Consider the following 18,594-nt stretch of genomic DNA (forward strand, 5'->3'; position numbering starts at 1 on the left):
GCTTCACTGTACTGTGCTGCCTCACTGTATTGTGGTGCTTCACTATACTGTGGTGCCTCACTGTATTGTGATGCTTCACTATACTGTTGTGCTGCACTGTTATTGTGGTGCTTCACTATACTGTGCTGCCTCACTGTATTGTGGTGCTTCACTATACTGTGCTGCCTCACTGTTATTGTGGTGCTTCACTATAATGTGCTGCCTCACTGTTATTGTGGTGCTTCACTGTATTGTGGTGCTTCACTATATTGTGGTGCTTCACTATATTGTGGTGCTTCACTATATTGTGATGCTTCACTATACTGTGGTGCTTCACTATATTGTGATGCTTCACTATACTGTGCTGCCTCACTGTATTGTGGTGCTTCACTATTTTTTTTAAACAAATCTATTTTTAAAACTAGCGGTGTCACGTTATTACATCGCCTGGTGATTCGTTCCATAAGTCAACAACCTTGTTTTCAGACCAGTATTTACCCAGGTCTGTCCTGAATTCAAACTTTTCCAATTTATATGAGAACTTATTAAAACTTTTCTAACTCATTTCCTTCTTAGGCCTCACCCTCATTTATTTTCATCAGAATACGATCCGCCAATCAATTTGTACAAAGGTCCCCAATTACTGGTAATCTTCTTGAGGTTATCTTGAGATGATTTCGGGGCTTAGCGTCCGCGCGGCCCAGGTCCTCGACCAGGCCTCTATTTTGTTATACACCCTCCAGGAAGCAGCCCGTAGCAGCTGTCTAACTCCCAGGTACCTATTTACTGCTAGGTGAACAGGGGGAATCAAGGTGAAAGAAACTCTACCCATATATTTATGCCTCTGCCGAGGATCGAACCCAGGACCTTAGGACTACGACCCCAGAGTGCTGTCTACTCAGCAGCAAGGCCCATAGCCGCTGTGTGTATGTGTGTGTGTGTGTGTGTGTGTGTGTGTGTGTGTGTGTGTGTGTGTGTGTGTGTGTGTGCGTGTGTGTGTGTGTGTGTAAAGTGTTAAACAATCCCTTGTCTACTCAAGCATGTGAACACAATAGGCAGAGGGGAAAGTGAGACAGTGAACGCAAATGCTGTGTTTCCCCTCTAGTCTTCCCTTCATAACATCGCTCAACGCCCCTCAACCAGACCCTCAGAACCTTCCCCTCCTCCCTACCTCACACACACAAGGTGTCGTTATCCATCCTTGAACGGTGGACGCTGCAGACGATGATAACAGGACCCTTAACTGCTATCCACACACGAGCTAGGAGGCAAGGGATAGCTGCAGACAGTCTCCCACAAACCCACTGATTAACAGACTCATGGACCCAGAGGTTCATAGACCCACAGATTCATAAACTCACTGACTCACAGCCTGATAGATCCACAGACTCAAAGAGCCATAGACCCCAAATACTAACAGATCAATTGAAATATAGACCTACAGACCCATACACTCACAAACTCACAGACCCATTCATACAAGACTCAAGCTGTGGTGTTCATCTCGAAATCCTGTAAGCTGGTCAAGCTTTGGTGTTTATCCTGAGGTCCTGCAGGCCAGCCAAGCTTTAGCTGTATGTTAAGGTAGGTGCTAGGTTCTGTTGCCAGTTATTTGAACTACGTGGGTGAAGCCTTTAATGGCGTTGCGGTTCGAACAGAGGTCTTTAGCGAAGCAAGTGCTCGAGAAATGATTTGAGGTTAATCGTAATGAGTCGTGTGTAAACTGTTTTTCATTCATAAACAGCGGATTCAGCGGCTGGATTAATGAGCATCTGGGCTTTGTTGATGAGGATGGGCTGGTTGATGAGGATGGGCTGGTTGATGAGGACGGGCTGGTTGATGAGGACGGGCTGGTTGATGAGGACGGGCTGGTTGATGAGGATGGGCTGGTTGATGAGGACGGGCTGGTTGATGAGGACGGGCTGGTTGATGAGGACGGGCTGGTTGATGAGGACGGGCTGGTTGATGAGGACGGGCTGGTTGATGAGGATGGGCTGGTTGATGAGGACGGGCTGGTTGATGAGGACGGGCTGGTTGATGAGGACGGGCTGGTTGATGAGGACGGGCTGGTTGATGAGGACGGGCTGGTTGATGAGGACGGGCTGGTTGATGAGGACGGGCTGGTTGATGAGGACGGGCTGGTTGATGAGGATGGGCTGGTTGATGAGGACGGGCTGGTTGATGAGGACGGGTTTGGTTAATGAGGACGGGCTGGTTGATGAGGACGGGCTGGTTGATGAGGACGGGCTGGTTGATGAGGACGGGCTGGTTGATGAGGACGGACTGGATCATGAGAACGGACTAGATGATAAGGATATTTCTACAACGTTACATCTTTAAAAACAAAAGTTGTAGCAACGTTATGTATTTACTAAAAAACAACCATCACACTGAACCAACAAAACCCGACTCAACTCACTTTTAACTTAAACAGCTTGTGGTCGACGATCTGTCCAACGATGTTCTTGCAGTCGCGGGCATAGTGTTCTGGCGCCAACATATGGACGTACCACACCCAGTGAACATCCGAGGGAGGGGCCAGGATCTTCTCCGTGCAGTTGGCGGCTAGGGGCAGCCATAGCAGCTCGTACCTGCCAGGGATAGAGAAGGGAGATCAGGTTTAACGAATGATTGGTAATCCCTGAGGGACGATCTATCCAGCTAGGGGTAAGGGGACGTGGCCGGTCACCTGAAGCGACCAGAGGGACGTCGAATAAGATCTGTGAGAACGGGATTGGATTAAACTTTAAAAATATGGCGAAAAAAGGGATAGAAATTGAATTTTGACGAAAGATAAGAGAAACGCGGATGATGATAAATCTTAAATGTAAATAGAACGAATGAAACAAGGTAGAAATGTCAGGAAAATCAATATTGAATGTTGGAGATGATGCGAGCGGCTGCCAGGCTCTTGATTACGGGGCTTCGACCCGGGTTTGGGAGCCCGGGTGAATGGGAGGTGTCCCAGCGCGCGTCAATATTCAGAGCCTTCACTCTCCTCGCTGTGTGCCGCCCTTCTCATCCATACATCCCGCCCTCAAGCACTATACCACCGCCCTCAAGCACTATACCACCGTCTTCAAGCACTATAACACCGTCCTCAAGCACTATACCACCGCCCTCAAGCACTATACCACCGCCCTCAAGCACTATACCACCGCCCTCAAGCACTATACCACCGTCTTCAAGCACTATAACACCGTCCTCAAGCACTATACCACCGCCCTCAAGCACTATACCACCGCCCTCAAGCACTATACCACCGCCCTCAAGCACTATACCACCGCCCTCAAGCACTATACCACCGCCCTCAAGCACTATACCACCGCCCTCAAGCACTACACCACCGCCCTCAAGCACTATACCACCGTCTTCAAGCACTATAACACCGTCCTCAAGCACTATACCACGATCCAGACCTCGATCATTGCTGTGTTACTGGTCTGGTGGTGGCAGCGTAGAGGCGACTCTAGGGTTTTGCTCAAAGCCTAGGTCACGTCATACTGGGTGTAGAATCCTAAGTCGGTCAATCGTCTTAGGACCACGTGGCGTGGAGTTGGCTTTGGTAAAAGTTTTGGAGTCCCTTGGTAGAGAATAAAAAGTAAGAATACGGGTAGAGGGAAAAGAAGGAAAGAGAAGTAGAGAGAGGAACCCTAACCCGTGTTACACTCAAGCACTATACCTCCTCCCTCAAGCACTATACCACCGCCCTGAATCACTATACCACCGCCCTGAATCACTATACCACCGCCCTGAAGCACTATACCACCGCCCTGAAGCACTATACCACCGCCCTCAAGCACTATACCACCGCCCTCAAGCACTATACCACCACCCTCAAGCACTATACCACCGCCCTCAAGCACTATACCACCACCCTGAAGCACTATACCACCTCCCTCAAGCACTATACCACCGCCCTCAAGCACTATACCACTGCCCTCAAGCACTATACCTCCTCCCTGAAGCACTATACCTCCTCCCTGAAGCACTATACCTCCTCCCTGAAGCACCTTACCACCGCCCTCTGTCTATAGTTCTGCACCATCACACCTCCTGGGATGGAAGTGGAAAAATAAACTCAAACAACTTTCCTTTCTGACGAGCTCGACATGTTACGGTAAGGTCAACTTAGCATCCTCAGAGGCAGAGGGATAGCGAATACAAAACAACAATTCCGCAATATATAATACATATAGGGAACGGTGTTGAGCTGGGAGTGATATCAGGGCGGTGGTATAGTGCTTGAGGGCGGTGGTATAGTGCTTGAGGGCGGTGGTATAGTGCTTGAGGGCGGTGGTATAGTGCTTGAGGGCGGTGGTATAGTGCTTGAGGGCGGTGGTATAGTGCTTGAGGGCGGTGGTATAGTGCTGAGCTGAGATATCAACTGACAGTTCTCTTATGTTCGTGCTGAATAGATTCGTGTCTTGATATGAATTGAATCTTGATATCTGGATGAGTATGGTTGATCTGAAGGATTTCTACTATGTTGAATCTCTTATTGGTGCTATTTTTGTCGATTATTTCGTTATTTCTGAGTTTGGTTTTTCTGATGTTGGTCAGGTTGTGTGACTCAGACCAACACACTTATCTTTAAGTGTGTGAAGCAGACCAGCACACTTCTTTCTAAGTGTGTGGCTCAGACCAACACACTTATCTTTAAGTGTGTAAAGCAGACCAATACACTTTTACCCCCCCCCCCCCGAAGTGTGTGTGTGTGTGTGAGGCAGACCAGCACACTAATATTCATACTTGTCTTCACAACTCATCAGCTACCCAAATAAGTCTATTTTCGGCTTTGAGCAATGAACAGTGAGCCTTAAAAGCTTCATCTCTTCCCTGACAACACCAAAGCTTTGCCTCTGGAGGCCATTAACTACGCAAATATCACCTCATCTTCATTAATAACGAGGCCTCCAACAGTGAAACACGTGACTCCCGACAACTGTGTGCCAGACACTGCATATATATATATATATATATATATATATATATATATATATATATATATATATATATATATATATATATATATATATATATATATATATATATATGACTTCTAGCGACAGTGTTTCTAACTCTAGTTAGTTGACCTGTAATAGCAACGGTGAGTTAAACCCTCTATACTTGACCTACAGTGCTAATGAGAAGTTATAACGTAAGCCTGTCATAATGTCCCAGAAGATACATTGTGACAGGGGGGGGAGAAGGGAGACACATACCAGAAGATATATTGTGTCAGGGGGACAAGGGAGACACATACCAGAAGACACATTAAAAGGGGGGCAAAGGAGACACATGCCAGAAGACACATTGTGACAGGGGGACAAGAGAGACACATGCCAGAAGATATATTGTGACAGGGGGACAAGGGAGACATCTACCAGAAGATACATTGTGACAGGGGGGACAACGGAGACACATACCAGAAGACACATTAAAAGGGGGACAAGAGAGACACATACCAGAAGACACATTGTGACAGGGGGGACAAGGGGATCGTGTTCCCGAGACCTGTGAAGTTCCATACTCCGCCCTAAAGACGTATCTAGAGAGATATTATTGAGAAATCAAGGTAAATGAAATCTTTCAGGGATATTGAAAGAATACTGCAGGTTGCACACACCGTTGCCATTAAACATTTCATAACGTTGCAGAGTTTGCCCTCACCTAATTGTGCTTGTCGAGGTTGAGCTTCGGCTCTTTGATCCCTCTTCTCAAACTACAATCAAATGGTGTATAAATTCATGAGCTTATTGGGATTTATCAAAGCAAGTAAGTGGAGAGAGTGTTTCAATTCTCAATAATATCTTTTCTGGCATTTTTCTGTGAAGGGAGATGGATGATATTCATATGATTTAAATATCACATATTGTCAGAAAAATCGACACCATTTACTAACTTACAATACAATAAGCAGATAATATTGGTGCTGTTTTGTACTAATACATTAACCCTATAGCTTTAATCATTCATAGAAAACGAGACCCCGGTGGAAATTTCCTCGGGAGAAAACGGGGAATCATTGCCATGTAGCCATTTTAACCCTTGACAGTTTATAGACGTGTTGTGTTGTCGTCCCGAGTACTTGTGTATAACGAGTTATTGTCGAGGAATTAGACAGCACAAATCGACACCGTCGAACCAGGAGAGCCATCATATCCGGTACAGTATACTAAATGATCTGTTGAGTTGTTATTTCATTGAGTAATTTACTGCTATGGTTATGCCGTAAATAATCAACACCAGGATGGGTAATATTCTCATCTCTTTACTTCAGAACATTATAATATACCTGTTAACAGAATTATTTACGTGCAGCAAATATTACTGTGCAATCTCGTGGGCAGGTGAAGTGAGAAGTGAAGTTATTAATGTGGCATCACTCACATTTCCAGTCGGTTTACACGTGTTCACAAAAGATAAACTGAAGACTAAAAGTAAAATCATAGAATATTAAAATAATTTTCGTTTTCTCTCAAAAACTCAAGAATACTAATAAGTGAGTTTTTTTCATGCTTAGTGTTAAGAATATTACCTGGGCGTTAGAGGTGTGACCAACTTATCACAAATGCACTAAAGAATTAGTAGAATTAGTAGATTTAGAAGCAACTTTGGGGCTGGTCTTTTATTTAAGTCTCTGCTCGTCTTATCACCAGCCAATTACTTCTCTTGATTTGCTACAACGTACAAAATCCAACCATGATCAGAAAGGTACGAACCCAAGCCTAACCTAACCTAACCTAACCAACAAATACCTATAGAAAATGTAGATTTGGTTGAGCTGCTACTTTTCCATAGCACGTGGCCTTTGGTACGATGGTTGCCCTAACGACGTCGTAGCTGATAGGACGGCTTTCTGTAGCCATCGTGAACGTACTGATGACCTGACCCGTTGTGACCTAACGTGCATAATACGGGGTCCTATGAAACGTTACGGCTCACAAATGTCCAAATTTTCTAAGCGAAGGATGGTTAGGTTAGGTAGATGGCTTGGGTTCATGCATTTTAGCACTCTCTTATTTAGTACGTTGAGACGATTCAAGAGAACTAATTACATGACTAGGTTGTTACCTAGGCATGGTATATCAATTTGTTAATGACCGCTATTTAAATCCAGAGTAATGAGCACAAAAATACATGAATTTTGTGTGTATAATTGTTATTCTGAGGTTTGAGGAGACAAGAGGCTTGATTGAAATATATGCGAAGACGAAGGTGTATAACAAAGGGGTTGTGAATACAATTTTAGAGGAAGACTGGTTAAAGTGGGGGGGGGGGAGAAAGACTGGTTGAAGGGGGGAGAAAGACTGGTTGAAGGGGGGAGGAAGACTGGTTTAAGGGGAGGGGGGAAGACTTGTTAAAGGGGGAGGAAGACTGATTAAATATATCAACACAAAATTGATCTCGAAACATGGATATTAATTGGATGAGTTTAGATTCAGGAAAGACCTGGGGAAAATATTGCTTTGGACATAGGGTTGTTGATTTATGGAACCTATTAAGAGGTAATATATTCTACGTGGGATCACTGAATTGTTTCAAGCGTAGGCTAGACATGTATATGCATGAGCTTGGGGTGGATATATATAGGAGCTGCCTCTTAGAGATCATAATATCCTCTGCAGTTTTCTCAATTATTAATTCAATTGTTTGACGAACCTAATATCTTGCTTTTGATTGTTGGCTAGAGTAATTATATCTTTGTGGTTTTGTTACTAGTCCAAGTTTATATATATATATATATATATATATATATATATATATATATATATATATATATATATATATATATATATATATATATATATATATATATATATTCGAAGTTATATAAAGGTGGCTTATTAGAAAGTATATCAGATCTACCAGCTTAATAAGTTAAGACATTCCATAATATTTTAAAGTGTAAGATATCTTTTAAAACATATTAAACTGCAATTACAAATAATGAAGAGAGTTGTGATGCCTCAAGCTGTATATTTTACCTTACAAATAACCTGGTGTTACAGAACACCAGAGTACATAATTTATGCTCAATATTACGTGAATTTGTTTTCCAATGTTCCAGTACAAAAAAGCTAACATACAAGTTTTTGTGAATCATAGGACAGGTGTAAACTTACGGAGGCTAAGTAGCATTGTATTACTGGACCTCCTGTAATATTCAGGGAGCGCTAAATACGCCTCCACATGCACCTGCATTGTTCCTGTTAAACATTATGCTTGTATTTGAGGGAGCAGTGACCAAACACAAAGTTGTAGGCAACGTCATAAAAGATCATTGTTACAATGTCATAAAAGATCATTGTTGCAACGTTTTGTGTTTGCTGGGAAGATCGGGGACCAACACTGGACGGTCAGGACTCATGTCTTATGCAACGGGCCAGAGGACTTGCATTGTAAACCATTTGCAAAGAGCTTGACACAGCCAGGGGACATGATGCCCCGAGAGCTGTATACTCGCTTCTCAGTGTACACAGCGAGGTGTACTCTCTCTTCTAGTTTACATTGAGAGGTGTCTTGAGGTTATCTTCAGGTTATCTTAAGACGATTTCGGGGTTTAGCGTCCCCGCGGCCCGGTCCTCGACCAGGCCTCCTTTTTGTTACACCCCCCCCCAGGAAGCAATCTGTAGCAGCTGTCTAACTCCCAGGTACCTATTTACTGCTAGGTGAACAGGGATATCAGGGTTAAAATAAACCCTGCCCATTTGTTTCCGCCTCCACCGGGGATCGAACCCGGAACCTCAGGGCTACTTTGTAACACCGGTGCATTAGAGTGTAAAAATAACGCCACCAGGAAATTGCAAATGATTGAAGGAGCCGCCAGGAGCCACACTGAGATTCCTACCAGGTGGAACAGCCTTTGTGTCGCTAAGTCTGTTCAGCGGTTCCCGTCCCCTTTTCTCCCTGCGGTTCCCGTCCCCTTTTCTCCCTGCGGTTCCCGTCCCCTTTTCTCCCTGCGGTTCCCGTCCCCTTTTCTCCCTGTTGCAACAAGTGTAATCAATTCCAAACTCTGAAGGAGTTTCCCCCTCACATGTCGGAGAGTTTCTTCGGCTCTGCTTCGAAAACCTCTTACAACCTTTGATTTAAATCTTCGCATATTTTTCCTCCATTTACTTGGACGGTAGAGCGACGGTCTGGCTTCATGCAGGTCGGCGTTCAATCCCTGACCGTCCACCAAGTGGTTGGGCACCATTCCTTTCCCCTGTCCGTCCCATCCTAAATCCTTATCCTGAACCCCTTCCCAGTGCTATATAGTCGTAATGGCTTGGCGCTTTTCCTCGATAGTTCCCTTTCCTTACGTTAGAAAACTGTACTATGATGCATCAATGTAACTGGCAATACCAGAAATTAAACTTTCTTGAATTACTATTTCAGCCATTTTGTTTATATATCAATATTTTTATTATTTAAAAATTCTTAAATTGTTGGCTTTCCAACTTTTTATAGATTATCTGTTTTTCTTTGACCTTCCAATTATCACCTTTGGCTTCCCTTTGAATTCCTCTTTAATACTCTTCTTAACACTTTGTGACGTCGTTCACTCTATGCTACACCGAGTAATTTATTTAATTTATTTTGGTCTTGATTGTAATGGTGTCGTCTCACTTCTCTCATATAGCGGATGTGATTTGAATGCTTCTCTAGTTAGTGTATTCGTCTAGTTGTGCTTGCGGGGGTTGAGCTCTGGCTCTTTGAGCCCGCCTCTCAAGTGTCAAAAAATCAATAGATTTTTTTCCCACACCCCCACACCCCCTGGAAGCAGCCCGTAGCAGCTGTCTAACTCCCAGGTACCTATTTACTGCTAGGTGAACAAGGAGCATCAGGGTGAAAGAAATTCTGCCAATTTGTTTTGCGTCGGCGCCATGGATCGAACCCCGGTCCCTAGGTCCACGAGTATAGAGCGCTGTCCACTTAGCCACCATCCCCAATGTGTGTGTGTGTTACTCGCTGAGATGTACTCACCTAGATGTGCTTGAGGGTCGAGCTAGGCTCCTGGCCTCGCCTTCCGAACGTTCTTAGATTAATGTAATGACTCATTTCTCGCTCTTTTTTTATCATATTTACATTTACAAATTTGAATCGAATTCGCTTCAACAACTTCTGCATCTAACCTGTTACATTTAATGACAGATTTAACACTGACAAAGTTCTTCCTGATGCTCTGTGACTCATTTGCGCTCTATGTATGTGGGCACCACAACGAGAAGGAACTTGGCTCTTGGAAACGCGTTGAGGTTCGCGGTTCAAGTCTCCTAGTGCCCAAGTGAATGAAATGGACTCTTGTCTCTGGAGATGAGTTGCAGTAAAATATGATCCTATGTCCCCACACACACACACGCCTCGACCCACGGCCAAGTAAATCCACCTTGTTCTTGATGCGGTCAAAGCTGAGGAGGATTAGTAAATGCTCCTCCCTGCGTTAGAACAACCTCGCTGGGCTGAATCCACTGCTGCCCAAACCTCGCTGAGCCGAATCCACAGCTGCCCAAACCTCGCTGAGCCGAATCCACTGCTGCCCAAACCTCGCTGGGCCGAATCCACTGCTGCCCAAACCTCGCTGGGCCGAATCCACTGCTGCCCAAACCTCGCTGAGCCGAATCCACTGCTGCCCAAACCTCGCTGGGCCGAATCCACTGCTGCCCAAACCTCGCTGAGCCGAATCCACCGCTGTCCAAGCCTCGCTGGGCCGAATCCACCGCTGTTCAAGCCTCGCCCGGCTCTAATATCCTGCTCACACTCCGTTAATATGGGAAGCTGGAAGCGCCGGAAACAAGTGTATTAATATCAATGGTTTACGCTCGGATGGGATTCGCGAAACAGGATATTCCTCTTAACTAGCGCGACGCACATAATAGCAACCAGTCGCAAAATGGGTTTGTTCTATTCGCTATTAGCACGATGGGAGTTGTCCACAGAGTATTGAAGCTCAAGGAAAGAAGGAATTACACAATAATTCAGGTGAAACAATTGTAAATATATAAATAAAATATTTTTGGTTAATATATACGAATGTTTTAACCATTCTGTGCATTGTCGCATATTTCCCATTCTTGGGAATATTACCGGAATGTTTCTGCTCTGCTTACACTTACGCGAGTGACAAGCTGCCTTAGTTAAGTTTCCTGTGACTGCCCGATACACACCAGATTTATTCAGACGCTGAACACCTGCTTGACAAGCTGAAAAACAGTGTTTTTAGGGGGAGAGGTGGAAAGATGCTGCCCACCACAGTACACAGGTGGGGCAGCCTACACCTTGTGGCCCATCTTTAGCCACAGGTGGAGGAGAGGCCCCACCTTTAATAAAATGTGGGAGAGTGGCCCACCTCTGGCCTAAGAGTGGTAGTGTCAGCCTTAAGCCAGCGTGGCCATACCATGGCCCCATACCACTCGCTCTCAATATCACCCAAGTAGCAGTATTAAGCATTATCTTATATCACATATAATATCTCCGTATATAAAACCATATGAGAAACACAAAATAACATTTTGTTTGCGAAATCACAACTGAGATTGACGCGGAATAAATACAAGTATAAGAGACAGATGCATAGACTAGTGTCACTTTGGTCTTCTGTGTTCGACTCTGGGTTCTGTTCCCGTGGCCGACTCAGGCTCCTCGATAACAGAATTTACTTGGGAGAAAAACAAAATATGTCCAGTCAAAGGCCGAGTCGGTTCCGAACACAGGAAACCGATTTTCTTTCGTTGCAACTGAAGTTAATCGTTGCCCGAGCGACGATTATTCCGAAGGCGGGAAAACTGCAGGTGGCGACTCTCTTTCCTGGATAAAATGGGGTTGAATCCAGTCTCAAGGAGCATTTGGACTCGTTAAACCCTTACACTCCTCCAATCACCGTGTGCGATTTCCTCCTGTGCTCCAGTTACTCTCTGCATTTATTTCATTTATGAATTCTTAATTTTTTTTTAGACACACTGATATGTAGTCCTCTTTAATTGCTGAGAAGTCGACGGGTTAAAGAGGCGTTTGCATTTTCCTGCGGAAGTCGCTGCTGGAGGCATCAGCCCTGTCTGTCTGTCTGTCTGTCTTTGTGTCTGTCTAAAATGTACTTTTTTGTTTTTAGCTATTTTCTGACTTCGACTGTATCTGTATGTGTAAGTATATTGCTTTTGTTTACATGGCTTTTGTGGCATAGTGTATAGCAGGATGAGCATATTTGTCAGTTTGTATTCACCTCGTTGTGCTTGCGGGGGTTGAGCTCTGGCTCTTTCGACCCGCCACTCAACTGTAAATCAGTTTACTGTTTTTCACACACACACACACACACACACACACACACACACACACACACACACACACACACACACACACACACACACACACACACACACACACACACACACACACACACACATTTGTGTACGTCACTCGAGTGCCTTTGGATACATGAGTCTGTATACACCCTGACTCATCATCCTGATGATATTCATCCACCAAAAAAACCCCACAAAAACATGAGTATGTTGTGCTGTATTTAAACGAAATTCAACAGCTTTGTATTCCATGTACGTTAATAATTCCAAGTATACGGCCCGTTGATGTGTGAAATGTATTACTCAGGCATAAAACAATGTACGAAATATCAATATAGTATTCAGACGAAAATATCAATAACATATTTATTCCTGATAAAAATAACATTTTGAAATATGCCTGAATGCAAACGAACGATAAAATTCAAAATTTATTTGACACGAAGCGTAGGCCTATAACATATTAATAGCAGGTTTCTGGTTCCATAAGAATTACCAGCAGCTGAAACTGGTGCATAAAGAATACACGATGTCAGAATCTATGGAGTAAAGCCCGAATTTCAGAACTGAATTAATCCGCTTTGAAACTGAAATCCGATCAACCGGTTGGCAGATGGATAAAATAGGGGGGTTTCTGCGTTTTACATATAATGATATTAATATATCATTATATATAAAACGCAGAAATCCCCCCTTTTATATATAAACCCGTTTTATATATAATGATATTAATACACATTATATATTGGATAAAATAGGGGGGTTTCTGCGTTTTATATATAATGATATTAATATATCATTATATATAAAACGCAGAAACCCCCCTATTTTATCCATCTGCCAACCGGTTGATCGGATTTCAGTTTCAAAGCGGATTAATTCAGTTCTGAAATTCGGGCAACTGAGTTTGGGCTCAAAGCCCAGCTCCTGTGCTCAAACTTGCTGGTATTATGAAGAGTGTAAAGAAAACGTGAAGTATGTTGTTTAAAGAACATATATTATACTGTATATTGTCGGAAGGTGGGAAGAGGCGTGGGGGGGGGGACTTTGACAAAACGCTGGGATGGTGTCCCCGTCGAGGCCACTGGAGATAGTAACAGGTAAATTCAGGTAATGTGCGTTAAAACTTCCTCGCTAGCTCAAATTCTATAAAAATAGACAAGATTTTTAAAGCGAATGTCTAATATAACCGGGCTTGTTCTACTTGAACATTACCGCGTGTGGCTGGTAGGATTTAATAAATAATTTATTGCGTTTGCAAAAAAAAATATTATTTTATATGAAAGAAAACTGGTAATTCAAATTATTTTTTCTGCTTACTGCCGCCAGCGCTGAAAATATCACCAATACAGTGGCCTGCACGTATTTTAATTCATGAGTATATCCAGTCTGATTGATTTTGTTGGGGGTCTGGTAGAGGAGTGGACAGAGCGCAGGACTCGTAATCCTGTGGCCCGGGTTCGATTCCCAGACTAGGCGAAAACAAATGGGCAGAGTTTCTTTCACCCTGATGCTAATGTTTATTTAGCAGTAAATAGGTACCTGGGAGTTAGACAGCTGTTACGGGCTGCTTCCTGGGTGTGTGTGTGTGGGGGGGGGGGGAAATTGTTAGTAGTTAGTTACAGTTGATTGATTGACACTTGAGAGGCGGGCCGAAAGAGCAGAGCTCAACCCCCGCAAGCATAACTAGGTGAATACAACTAAGTGAATACAGATGTTTCATCAACCAAGTGAGTATATCAAGCCTGACTCACAGGTGTATAGTCACATCAACCATGTGAGTATACCCGTCCCAAACCAGAGGTGCTTCAACATACCCCAAGTTATAGGAAACGCATACCTGTTGCAAAATTACATGGTTACACAGAGTATCCAAGAGAGATAAAAGGAGAGAGAGAGAGAGAGAGAGAGAGAGAGAGAGAGAGAGAGAGAGAGAGAGAGAGAGAGAGAGAGAGAGAGAGAGAGAGAGAGAGAGAGAGAGAGAGAACACCTCTGATATGACACCCGTCCATCACAATTACCACTAAACGTATAACAGAACATAAGCAACTTTGAGCCTTCCACCCAGCACATAGCTCACCTGAGTAATCCCATTAGTAAGCTGAAAAAGGCGGCCCGGTGTAGCGAAGCTGTACACGCTAATGTGTCGGATACTAAAAAAGCTAACTTTTTTTTTAACTAAAAGCTAATTTAAACAGCTTGTGTTGAACTCTTCACGGATCTATCTATCGTGATTCACAGGCTGATTCAGAATGGCTCCGAAAAAGAGAAAAAAATCTTTGTTGACATAAATTTTCCTTTGATAGACATTTTTTTCCCTGCACAGTAATCGATAAAACTCTTTAATTACCGAGGACTAAAAAAAGTTTTTTTTTTTTTTTTGAGAGAGAGGCAAATAAAAAATAATATATATACGTGTATTTTGACGTTCGGCAGCTTTACAATATTTTCAGATTTGCAGAAAACATTAGCACTTTGATTTAATTGAAACACACACACACGCACGCACCCACACACACACACACACACACACACACACACACACACACACACACACACACACACACACACACACACACACACACACACACACACACACTTCCGAACCTGTCCCCAGAGGCCCACATCAAAAGAATATCATCAGCGGCATATGCTAGACTGGCCAACATAAGAACTGCCTTCAGAAACTTGTGTAAGGAATCTTTCAGAACCCTGTATACCACTTATGTAAGACCAATCCTGGAGTATGCAGCTCCAGCCTGGAGTCCATACCTAGTTAAACACAAGACAAAGTTAGAGAAGATTCAGCGGTATGCCACCAGGCTCGTCCCGGAACTGAGAGGATTGAGCTACGAGGAAAGGCTAAAGGAGCTGAACCTCACATCCCTGGAAAACAGAAGAGTAAGGGGAGACATGATAACCACCTACAAAATTCTCAGGGGAATTGACAGGGTGGACAAAGACAAACTCTTCAGCACGGGTGGGACACGAACAAGGGGACACAGGTGGAAACTTAGTACCCAGATGAGCCACAGAGACGTTAGAAAGAATTTTTTCAGTGTCAGAGTAGTTAATAAATGGAATGCACTAGGAAGTGATGTGGTGGAGGCTGACTCCATACACAGTTTCAAATGTAGGTATGATAGAGCCCAGTAGGCTCAGGAATCTGTACACCAGTTGATTGACAGTTGAGAGGCGGGACCAAAGAGCCAAAGCTCAACCCCCGCAAGCACAATTAGGTGAGTACAATTAGGTGAGTACTCCACCCCCACAATATAATCCTCATAATGAACTAATCCACGGCAGGATTAAGACCTCACTAAGTATATGTGATACCTTTAGTCTTGAACCTTACCTGAAAAAACGTCTTAATAAATCCCTCTAGTCAACTATAGAACGACCTTCACCTTAACATTTACCCATCACAAGGTATCCATTCAAGTGTTTCAATAGTCAAATGTTAATCTATTTCCTTTCTAATAATTTTCTGGAGTACTAGAGCCTAGTCCTCTCCCCTCTGATGAAGCCTAGAGCTCCCATCTCCCCTCTGACGAAGCCCTAGGGGCTCCGTTTCCCTTTCTGATGAAGCACTGGAGACCATTCGCTCCCTCTGATGGAATATCGGATACCCGGATCGCGTTGATGGGACAAGCAAGCCTCTGTGTTGCTTTGATGGAATATTGGAGCTTCCAGTCTGTATCTTGAATTACCACTGTGGTACCAAATCACCCCTGTGGTACCAAATCACCCCTGTGGTACCAAATCACCCCTGTGGTACCAAATCACCCCTGTGGTACCAAATGGGCGTCAGATCCACCTCGAGATTCGATCCATATTACAATAACAATTCTTTTATATTTTTTCTTACGAACACATCACGAATTTGCACACTTGCTTATCCCAGTCTTGGTGTTTTTCACTAGTAACCTCTTAGAGTAGTTTGTTGGGAAATGTGTCTTAGATGTAAAGTGGTGAACCTGGTACCTTTGGTTTGGTGTTGGGGTTAATGCCTATCAACCTTTGGAGGGTTATTAAGGGCTATCAACCTTTGGAGGGTTATTAAGGGCTATCAATCTTTGAAGGTTATTAAGGCCTATCAACCTTTGGAGGTTATTAAAGCCTATCAACCTTTGGAGGGTTATTAAGTGCTATCAGCCTTTGGAGGGTTATTAAGGCCTATCAATCTTTGAAGGTTATTAAGGCCTATCAACCTTTGGAGGGTTATTAAGGCCTATCAACCTTTGGAGGGTTAATAAGGACTATCAAACTTTGGAGGCTTATTAAGGTCTATCAACCTTTGGAGAGTTATTAAGGCCTATCAAACTTTGAAGGGGTTATTAAAGCCTATGAAAAGAAGGGGTAATTCAATTGTAAAGATCTCTTGTGCGGCCCCATACAACACTACTTTATCCAAGCTTGGAGTCCTCATCTTCAGAAGGAGCATATTTGCCTTGAAGAAAGTACATTATAGATAGACAAAAACCATCTCATGACTCACGACTCACGTACCAGGAGAGACCACAGGACTTACACTGCAAACCAGACATGATAGACCGGATAATATAGACACTTTAAAACACTGAAAAAATAGAGGATACTTATATATATATATATATATATATATATATATATATATATATATATATATATATATATATATATATATATCTCCCTAGCCTCCCCACCCTCTCCCTAGCCTCCCACAGGCCTCGCCAGCCCACCCAGCTACCCTCTCCCGGCGGCTGACCCGACGACCATCGTCCACCCCACGACCACCGTCACCCCACGCAACCCTACGCCCACCGCTACCCCACGCCCACCGCCAGCCCACGCCCACACACGTCACACGCCCTACGGCTCCCTCACCAGGAAAGGGTGGAAGGACACATGTGGTGAGGTCAAGAGACTGGGTCACCAGTGTGCCAATAAGTGCTTGAAAAAGATGACCAGTCCTGTGGTGACTGGACCATTGTGAGTATCGTGTTGAGAGCACCACACCCAGTGAGCCAGGACACATTCACCAGTGTTTAGTGTCAAAAGGAAATTATCCAAGTGTTACGTGCCACATCAACCCTCCCCCCACCCCCTGAGTGTAGTGCCTCCCCCCACCCCCTGAGTGTAGTGCCTCCCCCCACCCCCTGAGTGTAGTGCCTCCCCCCACCCCCTGAGTGTAGTGCCTCCCCCCACCCCCTGAGTGTAGTGCCTCCCCCCACCCCCTGAGTGTAGTGCCTCCCCCCACCCCCTGAGTGTAGTGCCTCCCCCCACCCCCTGAGTGTAGTGCCTCCCCCCGCCCCCTGAGTGTAGTGCCTCCCCCCACCCCCTGAGTGTAGTGCCTCCCCCCACCCCCTGAGTGTAGTGCCTCCCCCCACCCCCTGAGTGTAGTGCCTCCCCCCACCCCCTGAGTGTAGTGCCTCCCCCCACCCCCTGAGTGTAGTGCCTCCCCCCACCCCCTGAGTGTAGTGCCTCCCCCCGCCCCCTGAGTGTAGTGCCTCCCCCCACCCCCTGAGTGTAGTGCCTCCCCCCACCCCCTGAGTGTAGTGCCTCCCCCCCAGTGAGTGTAGTGTCTAACCCCACCCCCTGAGTGTAGTGCCTCCCCCCCACCCCCTGAGTGTAGTGCCTCCCCCCACCCCCTGAGTGTAGTGCCTCCCCCCACCCCCTGAGTGTAGTGCCTCCCCCCGCCCCCTGAGTGTAGTGCCTCCCCCCACCCCCTGAGTGTAGTGCCTCCCCCCACCCCCTGAGTGTAGTGCCTCCCCCCCAGTGAGTGTAGTGTCTAACCCCACCCCCTGAGTGTAGTGCCTCCCCCCCACCCCCTGAGTGTAGTGCCTCCCCCCCACCCCCTGAGTGTAGTGCCTCCCCCCACCCCCTGAGTGTAGTGCCTCCCCCCCAGTGAGTGTAGTGTCTCCCGCTCGCCCACTCCACTTGTGTAGTGTCTCCCCCCCCCCCCCTCCGGGTGGTGCAGTGTCTTCCGCTCCCCCGCCCCCACCTCCCACGACCAGGTGGTCGCGCCTTCCCCTCCCCGGCCCCCCTCCCAGACCGGGCCAGCGCGCAGCCTCCCAACCCCCACCCACCACCTCCACGAGCCCACCCACCCCAGACATCTGCCCAGACATGACGCATAGTATAGGGGACAACCTCGTCCCCCCCAGCCAGGAGGGAGAGACAAATACTCCAGTGCAAGGTGACATTCACTTTACCTAAGGGGATGGCAGAAGAAGCCGCTACCAGCCAGCTCACCCCTCCCGAAGCCAATCAAAGGAGAGGCACATGCAGTGGTTGTGGGAACAACGTCAGCATCAACTCTGTCTCCAGAGTCATACGCCAGCATGGTGAC

The 18,594-nt window shown here is 45.3% G+C and overlaps 2 protein-coding genes across 2 annotated transcripts in view; one reads left to right on the plus strand and one right to left on the minus strand.

Annotated features, from left to right (window-relative positions):
- Nucleotides 1–18,594, minus strand: part of Mst87F (Male-specific RNA 87F) — a 114,186-nt gene that overhangs the window by 71,273 nt on the left and 24,319 nt on the right. Inside the window, exon 2 of the mRNA XM_069331939.1 lies at nt 2,399–2,570. Coding sequence (XP_069188040.1) covers nt 2,399–2,479 — 81 coding nt within the window. The 5' untranslated portion in view covers nt 2,480–2,570. The remainder of the gene's footprint in view (nt 1–2,398; nt 2,571–18,594) is intronic.
- On the plus strand, nt 2,932–3,471 carry LOC138368813 (uncharacterized). The gene has a single exon (XM_069331512.1). It carries the CDS (start codon nt 2,932–2,934, stop codon nt 3,469–3,471), a length of 540 nt encoding a protein of 179 aa, XP_069187613.1.

Source organism: Procambarus clarkii, chromosome 26 (assembly GCF_040958095.1).
Source record: "Procambarus clarkii isolate CNS0578487 chromosome 26, FALCON_Pclarkii_2.0, whole genome shotgun sequence".
In the NCBI taxonomy this organism is placed as follows: Eukaryota; Metazoa; Arthropoda; class Malacostraca; order Decapoda; family Cambaridae; genus Procambarus; species Procambarus clarkii.

Excerpts from the sequence above, each read along its gene's own strand:
- LOC138368813 (XM_069331512.1), top strand. The coding sequence starts at position 2,932 with ATGGGAGGTGTCCCAGCGCGCGTCAATATTCAGAGCCTTCACTCTCCT.